This window comes from Eptesicus fuscus, chromosome 6 (genome assembly GCF_027574615.1).
Source record: "Eptesicus fuscus isolate TK198812 chromosome 6, DD_ASM_mEF_20220401, whole genome shotgun sequence".
In the NCBI taxonomy this organism is placed as follows: domain Eukaryota; kingdom Metazoa; phylum Chordata; class Mammalia; order Chiroptera; family Vespertilionidae; genus Eptesicus; species Eptesicus fuscus.
The window spans coordinates 18,697,096-18,719,617 of record NC_072478.1 but is presented as its reverse complement, the minus strand read 5'-3'; the positions used below and the strand labels follow the sequence as shown (position 1 = coordinate 18,719,617).

Sequence of the window (22,522 nt, the reverse complement as noted above, 5' to 3'; positions counted from 1 at the left end):
CTGTGGTCAACTGACTTGCTGACAAGGGTGCCACGACCATTCAATCGTTTCTTCAACAAATGGTTCTGGAACAATTGGACATCCACCTGGAATAGAATAAAACTGGATCCTTATAACATATACAAAAAGTAATTCAAAATGGATCATAGACCTAAATATAAGAGTTAAAAACCATAAAACTCTTAGAAGAAAATGTAGGGGTAAGTCTTCATGACCTTGGATTTGGCAATGATTTTTTACATATGACTCCATAAGTACAAGTAACAAAAGAAAAGATAAATTGGGCATGATTAGAAACAAAACTGTTTTGCATCAAAGGGCACTATTAAGGGAGTGAAAAGATAGCCCAGACAGTGAAAAAAAAAAAAAATACACAAACCACACTGCAAATCACATCTGATAAGTGTCTAATATACAACTCAACAAAAGACAACCCAATTAAAAAAAGCAAAGAACTTGCAAGTGGAGAAATTGGGACCCTTGTACATTGCTGATGGGAATGTAAAATGGGCAGCTGTTGTGGAAAAATTTGGTGGTTCCTCAAACATTTAAACAGAGAATTACCATTTGAACCAATAATTCCATTCCTAGGGATTTACCCAAAAGAATTGAAAACAATTACCGATACTTGTCCAAGAATGTTCCTAGCAACACTATTCACAATGGTCAAAAGGTGGAAACTACTCAAGTGTCCACTATTGTATGACTGGATAAACAAATGTAGTATATACGTACAAGAAATGAAGTACTGATACAAGCTACAACATGGAGGAACCTCAAAAACATGCTTAGGGAAAACCAGACTGAAAAAGTCATGTGTCACGATTCCCTTTATATGAAATACCCAGAATAAATTGAGGCAGAAAGCAGATTAGTGGTTGTCAGGGAATGGGGGGGGGGGGGGGGATGGGGCGTGACTACTAACGGGTAAGGGCTTCCTTTCAGGGGAGGATAATGTCTTGGACCAGTTATTGGTGGTGGGTTAACAGCACTGAGTGTACCAAATGCCACTGCGTCATCCACTTTAAAACGGTTAATGGCTCACCTGTGAATTTTATACCTAAAAAAATGTTGAGCTTGTCGAACCACTTTTTCAACACTCCGAAATGTTTATCATCTCACTAATTCTGATTGCCAACGCTGTGAGAATGGATTGACTGCCTCCTATCCCTTCATATTGCTCACAAAACTAAATTCTAAGTTCTTATCTATATATATAAAGTATGCACTCATCAGATAGTGTTTTGAGAGAAGGTACAGAGACTATTAAGTCCGAATGCAAAAACACAACTACTTTGATAGACTTCAGTGTCCTTGTATAAGATATAGGAAAGTGGCCCAATACTTTCTCAATTACCAGAGCCATCAGTGTTAAATCAGTGCAAAGCCACACCCATGGGTTTTTTCCCATGCCCATCTGTTTATTGAGCCCCCCAAGCAAGTTCCTGTAATAAAGTAAATATTAAAAGGCGCTTCTACTTTTGTTAATTCTAAAATTCACTTGAACTCTACTGTGCCTGTGTAATCACTACTGTCCACACTTCTGGTGAACAAAGACCATGCCAGATTATGAGGCAGTGGAAATTTATGGTCCAAAATTCTAATTTTGGACTTAATACTAATGATATGTATTCTTGAATAGGCACTTTGCTCATTACATTGTATTATTTCCCCTTTAGCAACTGTATTAATTCCATAAAAACCCAATGAAATCATACAGGCCAGCAACATGATTGCATGAAATTATAATTAGGCTGCCATTCCTAAAATATTTTTGCTTGGATAGCAGCGACTGTCATGTTTACTAAACCTGTTTTTCAAGAAAGGTACCCTTTATTGGCCATTCTTATGTCACAGACTTGTGTATTAATTTGGGCATCCCCCCCTCATCGACATGTGACCCTAACCTCAGAAATAATGTAAATGTTAGTTCCCAATAAGGAAGCTTGCAATTTTTTCCTGTCATCTCAGGAAATATAAAGGCATTCCTTTGTGCAACCCAAGTTGTTACTCCCCATCATGAAGAATGATGGCCTGGTTCAACCTACTTTTAGGAATAAAGTGACTGGCCTGGCTGGTTTGATTCAGTGATTAGAGCATCAATTCCTAGTCAAGGGCAGTAGCTTGGTTGCAGGTCCCATCCAGGGCCCCAGTCAGGGGCATGTAGGAGGCAACCAATTGATGTATCTCTCTCACATCAATGTTTCTCTCTCCCTACCTCCAAAAAAAAAAAAAAAAAAAAAAAGATCGCCTGGTCACCATGGCTGTGGTTGAGCTTCAACCTATGAACCAGGACTATTTCGATTCCTGGTCATGGCACATGCCCAGATTGTGGGCTCGGTCCCCAGTAGGGGGCATGTAGGAGACAGCCTATCAATGATTCTCTCTCATGACTGATGTTTCTATGTCTCTTGCCCCATCTCCCTTCCTCTCTGAAATCAATAAAATAAAGATTGGTGTTATTTCACACAGGGTGGGGGGTAGAAGAACCTCACTGAAATTGAGATACAGGTCTTGGATTACTTTTACAAAAACAAAACAAAGCAATTTCATAGTTTTGTTATCCTTTTTCAGACTATTAATTTTCAACGTCACCAACAATTTTTGCCTCAAGAGAATAAGCTTCAAAGGCCCTGTTGAGCCTATGACTAAACCACATCTATGCAGTAAGAAATGATGAGCAGAAACAATTCAGAGGCACCATTTCCTTGCTTATTGAACAGTTTATTTAGTTCTAATATAGACTTTTTCATAAATATTCATCTTACATCTCTAGTAAGGCTCCTTGAGAGCAGTGCTCATATCTTATTTTTATCATGAATTAGCACCTGGTACACAGTAGATGCTCATCAAATATTTTTACTACCTCTTTTAAAATAATTTCCCACTGGCCAATGCGCCCTCAAATTTGACAGTTCAAAAGTTTACAGGGAAATAGACCCAGCAATACCATTTTAAAAGGTAGGTCTCCTCCAATTCTTTTGGTTATATGAACATGTAGCTAGTGCTTGCTACACTTTAACACATGCTACCTTTCCTTTCTCAGACTCAGGAACCTCCAAAGGAAGAGTATCTAAAATGAAATGTTTACTTCATTTTATTCATTTTTTACAGATAGCATCATACCTGTGGCGATTTATATTGGTTTTCCATTCATGGGAGGGACATCAAGTTTTCTTTTTTAATATATTTAAGAGGAAGTAACTTGATTTAAAGAAAAGGCCCTGAAGTAATGCAGAGGTGGAACACAGGAGATCAATTCTGAAGGTAATTCTCCAAGGATTAAAGATTGGGAAACAATGCCCTAGGCAAAGTGTCCTCAGTCTTAAGGGGCCACTGGGTGTGCTTCCAGTGGTGCAGTGGTCAGAGTTCACTGATGTGACAGGACGAGGATCACGTTAACAAGATTCTGCTACATCTTGTGAGAATCAGACCCCATTCAGTGAGCTATAAAAGCAGAGGTCAAAAACTAAAGCCAAAGCAAATTCTTAAAACTTAAAAAAAAAAAAATCTTTATAAAGTAAGATATATCCTAGTAATAATGAGCTGCTCCCAGACAAAATGGTAATAATAATAATAAAGGAAGGGCATTCTTAACAAGCAAAGTATCAAAATCTAATTGCCCAACTCTTATTATTCCACAGCTGCTTGGGGGAATGTACTCCTGTAGCTTTCAAACCAAGGCAGAAAGCCACACAACTCTGAGACAAGCCCATGAGGTACGTTTTTCTGAAGGAGAGAGCTGGGTCTCTTCACCAAAATGTTTTCAGCATATTCCAGTAACACACACCCTAGTACTACTTACAAACCAAAGAAAGAGCAATGCATCATATAACACATCCCCTGAAACAGGGAAAGGAGGCTCATTCTGTGGGAGTGACATCTTTGGACTCTGCGTCAGTTTGTTCCACTGCAGCTTCTGGGGCCGCTGGGGCCGCTGGGGCAGGAACAGTGATTGTTACAGTGCCTTCTGCCTCTGCTTCACCTTCCGCCTCTGCAACCTTGTTCCCAGCCTGGGCACCTTCACTTCCGGCCTCTGCGTCTGCGTCCCCCTTCCCGGACGCCATTGCACAGTGTGTGTCTGCCTCCAGCGGCTGTTCAGGATGGGGACCACTGGTCGCCTCTGCGGTGTCCACGGCGCTTTCCCCTTCAGCCGGCATTTCAATACTCTTTGGAGTGGGCACTCCTTCCCCCTCTACTGCCTTCACCGCTGCTGTAATCACCTCAGCTAACACTTCTGCGGCCACCTCCTCAGGTGTCTCTTCCTTATCATCACCTCCTAAATTGTCAACTCCTTCGATTTCTGGATCAACGGCTTCATTGGTGAAAGGGTCTTCACCCTGGCCGAGAAGAAACAGGTTAGTGGTCTAAAGAACTGTTCAAATGAGTGGAAGGAGACCCAGGTTGCTGCGTGGAAGCTTGTATTTTCATGATGAGCAATCAGTAAGAGAAATACATTATTCATTTATTTATTAGTTGATTTTAGAAAGGGCAGAGAGGAGAGAGAGAGAGACAGAGAAACATTCATGTGAGAGAGCTACACTGATCAGCTGCCTCCCATATGCGTCCCTACTGGGGATCAAACCCGTAACTTAGGCATGTGCCCTAACCAGTAATTGAACCTATGACTTTCCAGTGCATGGGACAATACTCCATCCAACTGAGCCACATTGGACAGGGCAAGAGAAATACTTTAAACTATACCAGGTGAGTTAACCCTAAAGGATCTCAGAGCCTATAGATTCAGAAAAGACAACTTTGAAAAGCTTCACTAGAACTATTTTGTACTTTTCTCCTTTTGGTTAATCCTCACCTGAGGATATTTTTTCCATTGCTTTCAGAATGGAAGGGAGGGAGAGAGGGAAAAAGAGGGAGAGGGAAAAAGAGAGAGAGGGGAAGGAGAAGGAAAGGGAGAAACATCAATGTGAGAGAGACACATCGACCGGCTGCCTTCCGCAGGCACCCAGACCCAGGGTGGGGAACAACCCAGGTACATGCCCTTGACGGGGAATCGAACCCCCACCCCTTCGGTACTGAACCATTTAATAACTGAGAGAACGTTAAAGTCATGGGACTGAGCATTTAGCAAGTGGGCTTCCCGAGGAGGAGCCAGGTGGGGCTCTTCAGACTTCTCTCCCAGGCACCCCGCTTTGGGACTTTCTGTTACTCTGCTCCTGTCACTGTGGCTGTGGCTGAGGCACTTCTGTCTCTTCCCTGCGCCTTGATCCTCCATTTTATTGTCAGTTGGATCTTCTAGCAAAACCTCATTTTAGCTTCTTTCTTGGACAATTACCTACCTTGGATATGTTTCTTTGTAAGCATCTCACCATCATTTGCTCAGTATTTTATGGATAGTCAATGTTTCTCATGGAGAGAATCAACACAATTGTACAGATTAATCAAGCAGAACCACATCCCAGAGTTCCCAAGCAAGCACTCTGTCTCGGGAAATCCAGAGTTGTGGAATTCCCAAGCCTGCTACATTCCAATATCCCTCAATTCTCCAAAAGACTCAGAAACGCTAAGTACTGCACTCGAGATACAGTTCCACACTCCCAGTTCATTCTCCATTTCGAAAGCTTTCCCCATCCATTGGACTCCTAACCTTTAGGTATTTTTCCAGCATCTTCACTATATGTCTGTTGTTCAAAACACTCTTAGCCACATGGAGACTTGTTTTCTTGAACTGTTCAGCAGCCAACTGCAAAGGGAACCACACATAGTTTTTTAAAAATGGCACATATACAGGAGCAAGAGAACACACCAGCCAGGCTACATCAAGTTGTTCATTTATAGATTAGAAGCTTTGTAAACCAAGTAGGGAAAGGAGTAAGCCTTTTCTTCTCAGTTTTGAGTTATACTGACTTTATAATAAGTTCAACAGCAACACTACGAAAGCTCAAAAACAGCTTGACACACATCCAGTAATCACTTGTTTATACAGTGCTTTTGGCTGCTCTTTAATGAAACGGGAGATGGGGAGCCCTGGCCGGGTAGGCCGGTTGGTTAGCACCATCCTGATATGCCGAGGTTGTGCTATAAGAAGCAACCAACAAATGCATAAATAAGTAGAACAACAAATCACTATTTCTCTCTCCTTCCCCCACCCCCGCCTTCCTCTTTCTCTCTAAAATAAAAAAAGCACACAACAAACAAAAAATGGGGAGCTGGGCAGGCAGGTACTGCGAGCTCCATTTCATCATTGGGTAAACTAAGAACAGATGTTAACTCGGGGATCAGCAAGCTACAGCCAGAGGGCCAAGTGCAGCCACACCCATTCTTTCACTTACTATCTGTGGCTGCTTTTGCCCACCAACAGCAGACTTGTTGGACAGAGACCTTATGGCCTGCAAAGCTGAAAATATTTACAATTTGACCATTTACAGAAAAATTTGCTGACCCGAACTAAATTTTTAGCCTCAGGCCCCATAAGCTAGTACGGACCAAATGGGTCTCCCAGGCCACTCTGCTCTGAATGGCCTTTGGCCTCAGTTTATAGAAAATGTAGTTTTTCAGCAAATGTGGAATTGATTTGTGTGGTTTACAGGGAACATTCTCAAACCAGGACAATTTCAACTATGTATTAAATCAATTCTAAGCAACACACTTTCACAGAAATTGGGGGGCATCATACAATCAACAGATGAAGTGACAGATTTGATGGGATATGGCAAGAGCCCCTGAAGCTGTTAGCATTCCTCATAAGACACAGAAGGTTCTGAAACCTCCACTGGAAGCCCGGGAAGGGAAGGCTCATCCCTCAGCCAGCACCAGGAGGGGACTCACCCGGCGGTTGTGATTGTGATCCACGGAGTGCAGGTGCCGCTGGAGGAGCTGGTGCTGCGCAGGGATCAGCATGTCGCAAGCCAGGCAGTGAGCAGCCTCGATCTTCTTGAAGAAGTGCTCCTGGCCAATCCCTGTGGATGAAATCCAAGTCATGTGGGATCTGGGACACCATGCATGGAATGCTCCCCCCAACCCCCTCAAGCCCCCAACAAGGCCCCCATTTCCTTGGGGGCAGCCCTCTCTAGGGATTCCGTTAGGACAGAATCGGAGACAGGCGCCATCAGCCTTGCAGCAGGAGTGTAGGGTCAGAACAACCAGCCTCTACACCAGGACATTTATTGCTTCTAACTTTTCTTCTCCTTCAGTCCAAGAAGGAAAGAACTGCAGAGCGCTTCATGTCCATGTTAACTTGCCTGAGGAGCTGAGAGCTCTATTAGGCCACACTGGAGGGCCTGTTTCCATTGCTAAGTGCCCCTCCCATGGTTCTTCACGTTACACCCTCAGCAGCCCTGTGCTGGCTTTGCACTGAATCATGTGCCTCAGTGCCATGCAGAACAGCACGCCCCCTAGGATCACAGCTCACCTTTGAAAGGATCTGGTTTTGGTTTTGCGCTTTCCTTCTCCATCAGTTCCTGACGTCGCTTCTCAATCTTCTTATTCCTGTTTACAATGTATTCCTAAAGGGGTTGAGAGACAGCACCAAATGAAATCAGGAGAGGATAGCACACGTGGGTATTTCTCAACTGCATCAGAGGCAGCTCACCATGAGTGTCTGCCAAGCCCCTATCGGATGGCAGCCAGGGCAGCTCCGTGGGCACAACTAATGGGAACTACATGGTTGGAGCTCAGTTATTCCTGACATGGGGACTAGACCAACTGTTATTCTGGAAATAGAAATCTTCCCCAAGTTTAGACCTTATTTCCCCTCCCTTTCCTTGGGAGGGATCCGACCCCTGTAGGACCAGTGGGAAGCACTGTGACAGGGGCCAGGGTGCTTCACCTGAAGGAACTCCACCGTCTTGTCAGGCAGTTTGGTACTTATAAACCGCAGTGTCTCTTTGTGGAATTTGCTTTGCAGATGCTTCTGGATTTCTTCATCTTCAAAGCTACGAAATTTGCACACGGAACAGGCAAATTGAATCCTGGAGGAGGAAGACAAAAAGCAAAAACAGTGATAACCAGTTCATCTGTGTTTAGAACTAAAACAAAAATGGGAAAGCAGTTTCTGAACCAAGACTTTGGACTTCTCATGGGGAGTCAATAGCAGTTTCCTGCCCAGCTGGTGTGGTTCAGTGGTTAGTGGTTGAGTGTTGACTTATGAACTAGGAGGTCACGGTTCGATTCCCAGTCAGGGGCACACAGGAGGTGGCTGATGAGTGATTTTTCTCTCATCACTGATGTCTCTCTCTCTCTCCCCCTATCCCTTCCTCTCTGAAATAATAAATTTATTTATATATACATACATATATATATGTATGTGTGTGTGTGTGTGTGTGTGTGTGTGTGTATATATATATATATATATATATATATATATGAGAATGAAACAGTTAAAGAAAAGGATAGCAGTTTCCTTTCAAGGATTGGGAGTACAATCTTGAAAGTATTCAGGGAAATGATTCATGTAGCAATTTACTACCATACCAGTCTTTTTGGCCCAAAGGCCTTAGGCGACTCAATTTTAGGTAGCTGGTTCAATTCCAGGTCAGAGGATGTACCTGGGTTTCAGGTTTGATTCCTAGTCAGAGCATGTGCGGAAGGTAACCAATCGATGTTTCCCTCTCACACCGATGTCTCTCTCCCTTCCTCTCTCTAAGCACGTCATTCTCAAGTGAGGATTAAAAACAAAAATTGACACGATCTAAGAAAAATTCTCCAACAGGATTCAACATAAAGGCACATTATGTCAAATTCACAAATAAAAACTAAGGTTTCTTTGTCATGTGCTTTCAGTCTCACAAATGCAATCATGCTGCAGACCTGCACACCCCCACAGTGGAGTGCTGCTTCCCCTGGCTTTGCCCAAGAGCCTCTGGATCTTTTGGGGTAAAAACACAGGCCACGTGGCACTCAGGACTCCTCTCCACGCCAGATTCTGCGGGCCTCTAACACCTGGCTTGGATCTCTAGGCAAGTGCCACAAGCTTTTGTAGATACCCTAACAGAGGAGTGAAGAGGAAAAATCACCCAGGCTCTATGTGCAGAACTATTAGAAAGAAATATGTTCCCTGGCTGTATCTCCACCGCCTCTGTATAACTGCTCCATCAATTGATGATTGCTCTGAGAACCGTCACTAGGACAAGATTTAAAGATTCTTTTTAAAAAATGTCATCTAAGTTCTCATGTGGCACGTAAATAGATCAAATCTAGCCATCACTTACTCATCTATTCTTTTTTATTTTAAAAAATATATTTTATTGATTTTTTACAGAGAGGAAGGGAGAGGGAAAGAGAGTTAGAAACATCGATCAGCTGCCTCCTGCACACCTCCAACTGGGGATGTGCCCGCAACCAAGGTACATGCCCTTGACTGGAATTGAACCTGGGACCTTTCAGTCTGCAGGACGACACTCTATCCACTGAGCCAAACCGGTTAGGGCTTTACTCATCTATTTAACAAGGATTTTTGTTGTTGTTAATCCTCATCTGAGGATATTTTTTCTATTTTTATTTTCAGAGTAGAAGAGAAAGGAGAGATAGAGACAGAAACATCAATGTGAGAGACATACATTGATTGGTTGCCTCCCACACGTGCCGTGACCCGGGCCAGGATGGAGTCTGCAACCAAGGTACAGGCCCTTGCCCAGACCCTCCAGTCTAAGGGCCGATGCTCTAACCACTGTGCAAACAAGCTAGGACTTTACAAGGGTTTTGATGAATTCTTTTAACACCTGTAAGCTCCTACATTTCAGTTCCTGTTTCTGTTATCCCTTTTGGTGAGTGTTCTTTGCACAGGAAAATCACTACCCCAGGTGAGCCTTAAGAGCAAGGAGTCCCCCCTCAAGTCATTAAGAGAACCTGTGCAGAGAAGCAGCCATGTGTGGTGAAGACCTTGGTAACTAAGGGTTCCCATGGCCACCAGTGGTTTACTTTTCTAGTCAGCAGCCACATAATCACTGAGCAGGGAGAGAAGTGCACGGTGTGGTCACACCAACACTCTTTGGGCTTTGCGCTTTTGTGCTTCTTTTTCTATTTAACGGTAACACTGATACACGTATAATTGGTAAAGCAAACTCCAGATTTGGACAACGCACCAGATCACCTCCTTAGCAGCTCTGCCTGATGAAGATCACTGTTTGGGATGACAGACACAGGCCAGGGGACAAGGAAACTCCCCACAGGCATGTTAGAGGGCAATAGAAGATCTGGCTGGGCACCTGAGGGCCACAGGGACGGACCTCTGGCAAGAATATGATTCCATTCATGTTTCTCAAGTTTTGTCTCCCACCCCTCCGACTAGGATTTCCCACAGACACCTGAGTCAGCTCAAACCAGGCTCCGCCTGCATCATGGAGTAAGAACAGCTGAGCTTAGGAGAGCCTTGACAGTGCCCAGGTCCAGCTGACCTGCCACCTCACCTGTCAGCTGCCCGGTCTCGCATCCTGTCTCTTCTCCTTTGCTTTTCCTTCCTCTTCTTCACTTCATCATCCTCGTCATCCTTCTCTGCAACACAGAAATCCCTTCAAGACCCTCTGCAGAGCCCACCGAAGAGCTAAGCACCAGGGCCTTGATGGGGCTGCAGCTCGGCCACTGCACCCTGTGCCCTGCTGCTGCCTCCACACACGGCAGGGTCAGGACACCCCGAGGCACCAAGGGACTGTCAGAGGCTCCCAAGTATGAGCTTGGATGAGAACCCTTGGAAGTTCCCAGGGGAGATACCTCACTCCCCCCATGGCCTGATAAGGCTGGGATGGGCCAGGGACATGGCCCGCCCATCCCACTCACACTGAGGCCCACCTGATCTCTGTTCTTCCCTATCCTGCGTTTCCAATCCAGTGCCTTATGAGTGGGTCTTCTCCCAACACCAGTTAAGAGAGTAGTTCTTCCTAGGTAAAGAGGCAGCAGCTAGCGGCCTCAGAAAATGCAGCTGTTCTACCTCCCTCTGCCCACCTCTAGGTGGGCCAAGAGAACCACCCCGTAGGCCTGCTCTGAACTAGGGCCTCAGCAGGTCATCAGTCCTTGCTGGCCCGAACTCTATCTTCCACTCAGGAAAACTGTCACTCCAGGGCTTTCCCAGGGCCATATGGGAAGCAATCCTGGAAAGAGAAGTAGGTAGAGACCTATCGGTCCTCCATCCATCTCCTGGGGCCAGCCCAGTGTCCCAGCGTGAGGCCAGGTTCAGGTTACCGTGGCTCAAAGCAGGGCCAGACACTGAAAAAAGGTTGGATAAGCATCTGAACTGTAACCCCTACCCCTGATGCCAGTCACGAGACTGTCCCACGAAGATGGCGACCGGCGTGCGCTGCTCAGAAGCCTCTCAAAAGGGCGTGTGGGATTTTTGGCAAGAGGTCACTGCCTGAAACTATTACTGCTGTTTAATAGCAAAGTCATCCAGAGTAGGTAGCAGGACCTGCACGCAATAAACATGTCACCTTTGCTTTAGCATTTTCCCCGCTGCACGAGCTGCTCAATGTTGTGTGGTCCCATGCTACAAACATGATCGCTTCAATAAATAAACAGAGTGAGAAGACCTCAGAGGGTTGCTAAACCTGAGCACAGAAGGGAAGACGTAGCTAAGCCAGGGCCCTTCAGAACTGACGGGAGCAGAGCCAGCTACGAACAAGACCCATGGGAATGGGAAAAGTGGCTTTTGGGTAAGCTCAAGGCCACCATGTCCCAGGCTGCTTCTCCATGCCCCCTCCTCACCCCAAGAAGTTTAATTTGGCTTTGCTTTTGCCACTAAATTTTTACCCTTGTCTCTGGCACTGGAACTGACGGGACCTGCTGAGCAGTGAGCAATGACTGCCTCTAGGGTGTCTGGGTCTGGGTGTACCCGATAGGCCTCCCCCCTGCCCTGAGCTCCCAATCCAGGCAGGTGTCCAAACTCGGTCCCATGCAGCAATGTGCACTGCAGTTGCCAGCAATCCCACCATTAAGGCTGAGGCAGCTCCGTGGTCCTGGGCTGGCAATCGAAGGGACTGTGGAGATAATGAAGCCCAGGAGAGCAGCACAGGGGCTCTGCCCCTGAGAAGACAGCTGGAGGGCACCTTTTCCTTGTCTCTCACATTTCTGAGATTCCCTTCACTACCCCTCAAGCTGTTGCAGACACCCACCCACAGATGAGCTTCCCCATAACCTGCATTTACAATGGAGCAAAGTCTTGGGGTAAGTGCCATGGCCAAAGCTCACCCAGTAATCACAGCCCCTCTTCTGCCCTGAGCCATCATTCCCTCCATCCAGGCCCAAGGCTTGCTTAGAAACCCAGCTCAGCTGAGTGCTGGGCAGTGAGTGCAGGACAGCTGGGCAGACAGTGAAGTTCAAAGGGACAATGGGCAATGCCTACCTCTCTGCCTCCCGGAATCGAAGAATTCGTCCTCCTGAAAAAGGACACACACGAAGTCGGGCAGTGAGGTGGTTTCCAAAACTCTCCACACCAGCCTAGCTGCCCCTGCCACTACCTGGTGGTTGCTATGCCACCAGGAACCCAGCCACAAGGTGTTAGGATAAGGTCCAGAGCTATGGGACAGAGCCGAGTGTATCCTGTCACTACTGGTTGCCTTCTGGGATTCTGTGGTGACTAACCTGTTTTGCATTTTTATTAAAGACCCTGACCTTCTTTCAGCTCTTTCTAAAGCTAAAGAACGGCCTCTGGCAATGCACACCCGCACAGCTCTGCACATGGGAATGCCAGGAGCCCATTCATAAATTGTATGTCAAGAAACCCTGATTTGTAGGATGCTACTTCTAGCGCTCTTTATTGAAAATGGGTTTTACCAAGTTTCCCAGACATTTTGTATTTACCAAAGGCTGTACAAAATTAGGTGTGGATAAAAATGACCATCTACCTGAAAATGGAAAGGGAGTCCATTTTTTAGCCATCAAGGCAAAGATTAAATTACTAATCAGCAAGTACACAGTGATTCCTAGACTCAAGACTGAAGCAAAACATGGGGCGAGCAAGACCCTCAGAAATGCTGAAAACTCACTGTACCCAACTCCTCCCATCTTCCGCCAACCAGCCTGACCATTAGATGCATCTGTACAAAGCCTTCACACACAGATCTAGGGCCCTACCCTGGAATTGGATCAGAATTTACAGGGAGTGGCAAAGGTTCACTTGCCAGGTCCTCATGCACGGGCCTGGCTAAGAGCCGACCTTAACACCTGTCTACCATGACTGGCTGAAAGGACTGAATGACATGGATCAGCTCAGCACCAGCGTGAAGCTGGCAAGTCTTCAGTACGTGTTTGGAAGCCTCAGCTTGCACAGCCACTGCACTTACCATGTAGGCACATAACTATAAGGACACAGGAGCGGCTGGGGGGCAGAGGGGCGGGGAGGACCGGGAAATTATTTTCAGGAAGGCAAGGATTGTTACAGGTGGAACACTCTAGCTGCGAGTCTACCATAGCAGCAGTTCCTGTCTCTGTGAGGAAGAAGCTGAAATAAAGAAGAAACCCTGCACTAGAGACAAGGGAGGCTGACTGACCAGTGAAGGTGGACTTACACCCCTGAATTCTTCATCTCCTGACCGGAAGTCACCAGCTCCATCATCTACAGACACAAAAGTAATTGGAAAAGTTAGCCCCTCAGCGGTGGCCCCGTTTTCACCCTCCCAAGCTCACTGTCCAGAATGACGAAGCTTATCCTGACCTAGTGGGGGCTGTGGGAGTTTGGGTGACCCCTGAGTTCCTGCGTGTCCACTGTATGGACAGGCAGGCAGGGCACTAAGCATGCAACTGACTCATCTTATACCCACGGAGAACTCACTGCACCCACCCCAGGGCATACCATTCTCGGAAAAATCTCCTTCGCTGTCGGCCCGGGCCTGCTTGGCATCCGGCTCATCATAGATTTGCAACTGCTTCCGTTTCCTGCCCATGCCATCTGGGCCGCAGCGGTCAAACCCTCTCCACCTGGGCTACAGACACAAGCACATCCTGGTGTACCACTTACCGGGCCATCAAGACGCCCCAGGGGAATGAAGAATGGAGAAGGTGTAAGATTAGAGAACACAGACAGACAAGGTCTTTTCAGAAGGCAAAGAAGGACATTGTTTAACCCCCCACAACAGCTATGCTGAACGTAAAAAGCTAAACACACAGGGACGCATATTGAATTCATGTGTTACGTCCAAAACAGGCAAATCCATGCACAGAAAGGTGTTAGTGGTTGCCAGGGACTGGGGGAGAAAATATGGAGTGACTGCTAATGACAGAAGTTTCTTTCTGGGTTGACAGAAATGTTCTAAAATTAGATGGTGGTGAAGGTTGCACAAGTCTATACATTTTTACTAAAAGTCAAATTATACACGTAAAAATGAGTGAATCCTACAATCTCTAAGTTTTACCTCAACAAAGCTGTTTAAAAGAAAAGCAAGGAAGGCAGGTTAGAACTTTGCAAGGGCTTACCCGATCCCTCATCCGGGTCTGTGACTGGCCACATCTGTAGGGCACAGAGTTTTCATAACCTCCAGCCCCCTGCATGCCCATCACTCCGTAGTTGGGGGCCATGGACTGGGGGGCCACAGACTGGGAGAAGAGGGAAGGTGGGGGCCTGCTGGGAGCGGGGCCTCCCAGGCCCCGTCCACCCACATAGTTCAGCTCTGTCCAGGGAGCAGACAGCGGTTGGGAGGAGGCCGCTGATGTCATGAAGGGGTCACTGCGCATAAAGGTGCCAGCGTTGCTCCGGTCCTGAAAGCGGCCCTGATCCCGGCCCCGCATGAAGCCATCGAGCGAGCGGGGCTCACGGGCAGGGTCCCGACAGTCACTGTACTGACTGCCAAAGCCACCATTGCGGTCAGGTCCCAGGTCAAAGTCATAGTTGTAGCTATAGCTGGGACGGTAGGGATTGTGCTCAGGCAGACAAGGCCTGGAGTCGTAGGAGTCAAATGACTGGAAGCGGAAGGAACTGCAAAGAAAGCACAACCATGACTACATGCCTGGGTTCGATCTCTACACCTCCTGCAAAGCTGACCTCCCTACACTCAGAACAGGAAAGCAAACCAAACCACCACGCGCCCCTCCTAAATGCCTGGAGGCGAAACAGACCAATACTCCCCTCCACACACTGATGAATGTGGGCACAAGCCATTGGCCACAAGAACAGGGAGGCCCTGTGAAGCCCCTGGTGCAGAAATCAGGAGTCTGGCATAGTTTAACCACAGCCATGCCCTAAACCCCACCAATGAGGAAACCAGCAAGTCCAATTACAATGCCTCTATCCCAACAAAGGCCCAACTCATCTACCCATGCTCAGGAGGGAGCTGGGGAAGAGCATTCCGGGAAGAGCAGGTGCCCACTCCCTGGAAAGCGTGATGTTTGGATCCCCAGGGAAGGGATCAGGTCTGTAATTACCTCTCCCGGTCCTGCATGCCCTCCCCACCGGTGCTGCTCCCACCCCTGCTTCCTTCCTTGGACATCATGTCTAGACGTTGGTTGATCTTGGCAATGAGTGAGTCAGAATTGTCAGTGCATGGCTCTGGGCCGTAAGAAGCCATATGTATGGCAGGACCCCCAGGCGCCAGGCCATCACCAGCCTTGGTGGCTTCCCAGGAGGCTGGGCCGTAGCTGTAGGTTGCTGCGGTGGTGACGCTGGTGTTCTGGGCACCATAATAATTGTAGTTTTCATAACCTGCCAAAGGGAAGAAGAGGCAAGTCAGACCTCAGCCGCCACAAAGCCAGCGCAGGGTGGACGTGTCCACAGGAGTACCCACTGCCATCAGGGAAGGACGAGGGCCGTGGGACCAAGTGCTGCTTGCAGCACCCACACTGCGCACCACATTGCCTTTGTATAGCTCATAAAGGCATCAGGAGGGCAGAGGTGAGACCTCAACTCTGAGCAGATTTTTGGTGTCAGATCCTAAGACGTGCTTCCCATCCGAAGCCAGAGGTGGCTGAGAGCCCAGAGTGGCAGGTGGGTGTTGACAGGCCCACCACAGAGATACAGCTCCCAGAAGACAACCACAATCCCCTCATCGCCTCAAGTTCCCCTCGAGGCCTCCTCAGCACCTCAGGCCCAGCATGCAAGCCTTCAGGAGAGCTGTCAGCACAGTTAGGAAGGGAGATGGGGGTCCCTGCGTCCCAGCTCCTCTGGATGGCTGACCAGAGAGCCTCGTGTCCACCCACTGACCCCCAGAAGGGCCTACCTTGCCAGCTGGCCACACCAGTTCCATATGCACCTTAGAGGAAACAAGAACACACAAGAGCTTTGCTTGCAGAACGAAGGCTTCTAAGACCACCCACACCCCAGATATTGGACAGGTGTCACCTCACTCCCCTATCCACAGGGCCAGGGCTGCAGGCGGCTATGGCAGCACTCTGGGAGGCACCTTTGGTTGCCTACTAAGGCCAAGAAAGGCGAGGGCCATTGACTATAAAACCCATTTCTTCCAGAGCACTCAGCTAGGCATAATCAGGGCTTCCCTCCTAGGCAAGCCCGGTCTCCCCCATCAAGGCAAAGGAAAGGACGCTGCAGCCTTCCCAAGAAGCGCATCCAGTGTGGGCCACCAGCCAAGAAGCCAGTGGGCCAGGTCCCCAGGCAGAGCCCTTCCAAAGTGCCAGCACTCACTAGAAGCCAGAGCTCAGGCACTGCCAAAAATATGGAGAGTGCACCCGTGGAAAATCATGTCCCTAACTCAACTGAGCAAGAGGACATTATGTGCCTGAGTGACATGGGAGGCCTCTTTCTGGGACACTTGGTGATGGGTAGAGAAGTGACCCTCCCCCCCAACAGTTCTAGGGGCAAATCCCAGGCTCAGAAAACAAAGGATGCCATCGTCCAAATCCCTGGACAATGCCACAAAAAGCTCATAATTAGAGCACATTTTGGTTCATAACCTGCCAAAGGGAAGAAGAAGCAAGTCAGACCTCAGCCGCCACAAAGCCAGCGCAGGGTGGACGTGTCCACAGGAGTACCCACTGCCATCAGGGAAGGACGAGGGCCGTGGGACCAAGTGCCGCCTACAGCACCCACACTGCGCACCACATTGCCTTTGTATAGCTCATAAAGGCATCAGGAGGGCAGAGGTGAGACCTCAACTCTGAGCAGATTTTTGGTGTCAGATCCTAAGACTTGCTTCCCATCCGAAGCCAGAGGTGGCTGAGAGCCCAGAGTGGCAGGTGGGTGTTGACAGGCCCACCACAGAGATACAGCTCCCAGAAGACAACCTCAAATGTACTTTGTGCCATGATCTGGACTCCAGAGCAGGGTTTAGCCAACAGGCTCCAGGCCAAACCTAGCCCACTGCCAGTTGTTGTATAGCCACCCACATTTTTAAATGATTGAGGAAGAAAAAAAAAATCAAAATATTGTATGATGTGATACACATCATTTATACATTTGTCAAAATCCATAGAACTATCCTACCTAATAATAGAGTAATATGCAAATTGACCGTACCTTCGCCACACCCACCAGCCACGCCCACCAGGAAACCGTCGCAGGGACGTTGGGGTACGGCGGAGCCCAAGGCCGGGAAAGCCTCAGGCGGAGGCTTTCCCAGCCTTGGGCACCAGCGGGGAGCCTGCACGGATAGCAGGCAACCATTGGGGGTCGGCTCCTACGATCCCTAGCAGGGACACTGGGGTGCAGCAGAGCCCAAGGCCACCGCCTGGGGCCAAGCCCCGACCCTGAAAGAAGGCAGAAGGTGGTGGCCACAGCCAAGGCCTGGGTCCCCGGTGCCGGCAGAAAACTGGTGCAGGCAGCCAGGTGAATGAAGGTCTATTGCACGAATCTTCGTGCAAACGGGCTGCTAGTATACTATAAGAGTAAACATTAATGTAAGCTACAGATTATCCTATCTAATAGAAGAGTAATATGTAAATTGATCGTATCTATGCTACACCCACAAGCCACGCCAACTATCCAATCAGGAACACGTATGCAAATTAACCCAACCAAGATGGCTGCGGTCACGGAGCGAGCAGGAGGCTTGGGTTTCCCCGGCTATGGAGGAAGTCAAGCTTCCCGCACACCCTGGCTGGCCCTGGACTCCACTCAAGGTTACAAAGTTTCAATTATAGAAGATAAATAAATCCCAACAAAAATGGCAGCAGCCAAGGAGCTAGAGAGAGCAGGCTTGGGTTGCCCCTGGCATGGAGGAAGCCAAGCTTTCCGCCCACCCTGGCCTCTGCTGAAGGCTACAAAGTTTCAGTTATAGAAGACAAATAAATCCCAGATACCAGGGCCTCCGCTTTGGTCGCTGGGGAGTGTGGCCTGCAAACCACCACAGGCCCCTCGCCCAGGCCACCCCACGCCCCAAGGGAACCCCCACCCTGATCTGGGACACCCTTCAGGGAAAACCAGCCGGCCCCCACCCATGCACCAGGCCTCTATCCTATCTAACAAGAGCAATATGCAAATTGACCGTCACTTCAACACACAAGATGGCTCCCCTCATGTGGACACAAAATGGCCGCCACAAGATGGCTAGCGGGGGAGGGCAGTTGTGGGCAATCAGGCCAGCAGGGCAGGGCGGTTGGAGGGACCAGGCCTGCAGGGGAGGGCAGTTAGGGGTGACCAGGCCAGCAGAGGAGGGAAGTTGGGGGCGACCGGGCCTGCAGAGTAGGGCAGTTGGGGGGACCAAGGCCTGCAGGGGAGGGCAGTTGGGGGGAACCGGGCCTGCAGGGGAGGGCAGTTAGGGGCAATCAGGCTGGCAGGGGAGCAGTTAGGCATCAATCAGGCTGGCAGGGGAGTGGTTAGGGGTGATTAGGCTGGCAGGCAGAAGCGATTAGGGGCAATCAAGAAGGCAGGCAGGCAGGCTATTGGGAGCCAGCAGTCCTGGATCGTGAGAGGGATCCCAGATTGGAGAGGGTGCAGGCTGAGCTGAGGGAAAGAATTCTTCCACGCTGCGCAAGAATTTCGTGCACCGGGCCTCTAGTAGTTAATAACAGTGTATCAACATTGGCTTGTTAATTGTAATAAATGTATCCTGCTAATGCAAAATGCTAATAGGGATTACTGTGTAGAGGCGAAGTAAGGTTGAGTGTATAAAACTCTACATACTGTTTAATCTTACAAATCTAAAACTACTAAGAAATAAAAGTCCAGCCCAGCTGGCATGGCTCAGTGGTTGAGCGTTGACCTATGAACCAAGAGGTCACAGGTTCAATTCCCAGCTGGGACACATGCAGGCTTGATCCCCAGTAGGGGGCGTGCAGGAGGCAGCTGATCAATGTTTCTCTCTCATTGATGTTTCTTTCTTCCTCTCCTTTCCTCTCTGAAATCAATAAAAATATATTAAGAAATAAAGTCCATTAATTAAAAAAGTATTTGATAGCCCTGGGCAGTGTGCTCGGTGGTTAGAACGCCAGCCTGTGCACTGGAGGGTCTCAGGTTCCATCCATGCTCCGTCAGAGCACATAACTAATTGATGTTTCTCTTCCTTCACTCTTCCAGTGAGGATTAAAAAAAAAAAAAAAAAAAAAAGTCTTTGATTATACACTCAGCTATTTACTTAAATTAAAATAACAGATTACTGCCGAAACCGGTTTGGCTCAGTGGATAGAGCATCAGCTTTCGAACTGAAGGGTCCCAGGTTCGATTCCGGTCAAGGGCATGTACCTTGGTTGCAGGCACATCCCCAGTGAGGGGTGTGCAGGAGGCAGCTAATCGATGTTTCTAGCTCTCTATCCCTCTCCCTTCCTCTCTGTAAAAAATCAATAAAATGTATTAAAAAAAAAAAAATAACAGATTGCTGAAATGGACTATTTTGTGATACATGAAAAGTTATATGGTGACACAAATGTCAGTGTCCTTCAGTAAATGTTATTGGAACCAACATGTCTATTTGTTTTTCATTTGTCTATGGTATCTTCTGTACTACAGAGACCATGGAGCCTGCAAAGCCGAAAACATTTACTATCTGGCCCTTTACAGAAAAGGTTTCCTGGCCCCTGTCTCCTGGTGCAGACTCAGGAACAGCTGTCCGTCTGGTGCCTTGGGTGGGTGGTGCGGGGTCCCGGGAGCCCACGCCTCCCACAAAGCAGGTTCCACCTACCCTGGGTGTTGGTGGGTCCAGCACTCCATGCCCCATAGCCTGTGAACAGAAGACCTGTGAATTAGGATCAAATGTGTCACACCAGCAACAGGTGCCTTGGAGGTGGCTGTAAGAACCTAAAGGGATATCCTCAAAGGAGTTCAGTGCCAGCCTTACAAGAGGGCAGCAAAACCACAACACTGCCTCCCTAAAGGCCCTCTCACAACTGGCTGATTGCATCATCACACTCCACCTGCCAGAGGTCAAGGCAGAAAAGAGGGGTGGGGAGTGGGCCTTGAGCCAGTTCTGCCTGTCACTAGCCCAGGAACCTTGGCCTAAGCCTCAACCCACAACTGAGGGTGACATAGGAAGAGCCACCAGCTAGCCCATCATTAGGACACAGCCCCATTCCCCTCCCTGGCTCACCAACTAAGCACCCTTAAGTGCCCATAACTTGGACACAACAGCTGTGCCACTCTAGGTCTCGCTTCCATATGGCTTTGAACCCTCCAATGCTCCGGTGCACCTTCAAGTCCCAGGGCTTCTTCCTGGCCCCAAGAATCAGACTGTCCTCCCCTCTGTGGTCGCTCCTCTGTCCCTCCAGACCCCAATATAGCATCTGTCTGGCCCCTCTTCATCTCCATAAGCTTGCATGTGGCATAGAGCTGGCCACGGGCAGCTGTTTACACCTGTCCAATGACTTCACCTTTATAAAGCAAGAACGTACCGGATTTCCCAAACCACTAGCTGACTGCCTACTGTGTGCTGACACACAACAGGCACTGAGCATACGTTAGCCAGCTTCACAGAATGCCGTTCAGAGACCAGGGAGCTAAGGCTCTTGTTAGGGTATCTGACCCAGTCACCCTCTGCAAGGCACCCTCCCCCACACCATACAACCTCCCTATCTGCGCAGAGAACTGCAGAGTGCCGGTTCTAACAGCAAGTGACCAACTGCAGGGCACCGACTGCTTCACTCTGGGGCACTAACAAATGGCATCTCCTACTCACATAACTTCATGACGCCCCTTGAGATAGGTACTATTTTTCTTGTTGTAAAGGCTTGAGAAGCTAAGTCACTTGCCCCAAACCAAAGAGCTAGGAAACGGGTCAGGGAGCACTGTCAAGGCTCAGTGATTCGCAGGAAATAACTCCGGGTGTTAAGGCTACAGGATGATTCAGGGAAGCTGCAGCATCTAAACTGAGCCTGAAGGCTTTCAGCAGGTAGGACGTGTGTGTGTGTGTGTGTGTGGGGGGGGGGGGGGGGGCATCGCCAAGCTAAGAGCCTGTATGACACAGGATTACTGGCTCAAAGATCTGGCAGGAAGGCAGACAAATAACGATGAGACCCAGTCAGGCTGCAGAAAAGAGTGGGAGAGTCAGGCTGAGGGCCCCGGACACTTCCGTGCACCTCAGAACCCCTCCGCTTCTGCAATTCCTGCGGCTTGGACCCTGCTAACGCTGCCCCCTTTCAAGACAGATATCTTCTCTAGCTGCCGCTTCCAAGATCAGGTTCACCTGCTTCTCGAACCTCATATACTTGGATAGGGACCTGCGCCTGGTCAAGTCCAACTGTTCCCAATGGGCAAACTGGGCTCCAGTACAGAGCAAAGGCTTCCCAGGAGACTGATTCTGGAGATAAAGAGCAGGTCCCCCGCAAAGGTCCGACCTGCTACAGGCCCTGCAACCCAAATGGGGAAAGGGCACATATCCTTTTTACACGGCCCTGTAAGAGAGTCCCTGAAAGAGCCAATCTGCCACCAGCCCGGGTACATCAGGTTTCCAGCTTTGCACAAGGAAATACCCAGCATCTGACCCCCAAGGTTTCGTCCTAGGCCGGCACGAGTCAGACAGATCCACGGCTGAACCCCGAGGCCGAGCCTCACTGAAGCCTCACCCGGTCCGGCCGCGCTACACCGCGGGGCTGGCAGGGAAGGCTCCGACCCCGCGCCCGCCAGGCGCATTCCGGGACCAGAGCGCCTTGCCACGTGCGCCGCGCGGAGGCCCCCACCAAGCCCCGCGGGTCCCGGGACAGGCCTGACCGCCGCTGAGAGAACTCTGCGCCCCCCGAGCTCGGACAGTGGCTCCGCCCCCCGACGCCGCCATTTTGTGGCGTCTTCCGAAGGGGAAGTCGGCGGGCCGGTGTGCACGGGCGCGGTGAGCAAGGCGGCTCAACCCGCCGAGGCTAAGGGTTAGGAACCGACCCGACGGCCCAAGGCGCCCCCTGAAGCCCATCCCAGCGTCAGGACGCCGAACTCCGCCCGCCTCCTCAGGCACCGCCACCCAATCCGCACGTAACGCCGCGGGAGCGACGGCACCGCAGTCCAATGAGCGGCGGGCGCGCGCCCAGTCCGCCTCTCCGCACGACCGGGCTGCGGTAACCGCACTCCGGCGTGGTCCCGGACCCTACGGCCCTCTGAGCGGCGGCTTACCCGGAAAGCGCCGACCCTCCCTACACTGCACCCAACTGCCGTACGAACCTCCGTAGCCCTGCTCCATGTCTTCGGCTCGGCCCGCCAGCAGTCCCTTTTTCTAGGCTGCCACGGACGCATGCGCTCAACGTACCTCCCGTCGTCCGCTACTGGAAGACCAGGCAC

At 49.3% G+C, this 22,522-nt stretch overlaps 1 protein-coding gene across 3 annotated transcripts; it reads right to left on the bottom strand.

The window, feature by feature from the left end:
- Window positions 1-2,703: 2,703 nt before the first annotated feature.
- Window positions 2,704-22,500, bottom strand: AKAP8 (A-kinase anchoring protein 8). Of its 3 annotated transcripts, XM_008157842.3 has the most exons (14): window positions 22,406-22,500; window positions 19,947-19,985; window positions 16,095-16,127; window positions 15,304-15,580; window positions 14,359-14,857; window positions 13,739-13,868; window positions 13,455-13,501; window positions 12,290-12,323; window positions 10,365-10,449; window positions 7,787-7,928; window positions 7,370-7,463; window positions 6,787-6,917; window positions 5,606-5,701; window positions 2,704-4,340 (listed from the first exon to the last, which is right to left on the bottom strand). In XM_008157842.3, the coding sequence occupies exons 1-14, from the start codon at window positions 22,422-22,424 to the stop codon at window positions 3,864-3,866; spliced, it is 2,103 nt and encodes a 700-aa protein (XP_008156064.2). In that variant the 5' UTR covers window positions 22,425-22,500; the 3' UTR covers window positions 2,704-3,863. The 3 variants fall into 3 exon arrangements, with proteins under 3 accessions (XP_008156064.2, XP_054573295.1, XP_054573296.1); XM_054717320.1 differs by lacking the exon at window positions 16,095-16,127; XM_054717321.1 differs by lacking the exons at window positions 16,095-16,127; window positions 19,947-19,985.
- Between the last annotated feature and the right edge of the window lie 22 nt (window positions 22,501-22,522).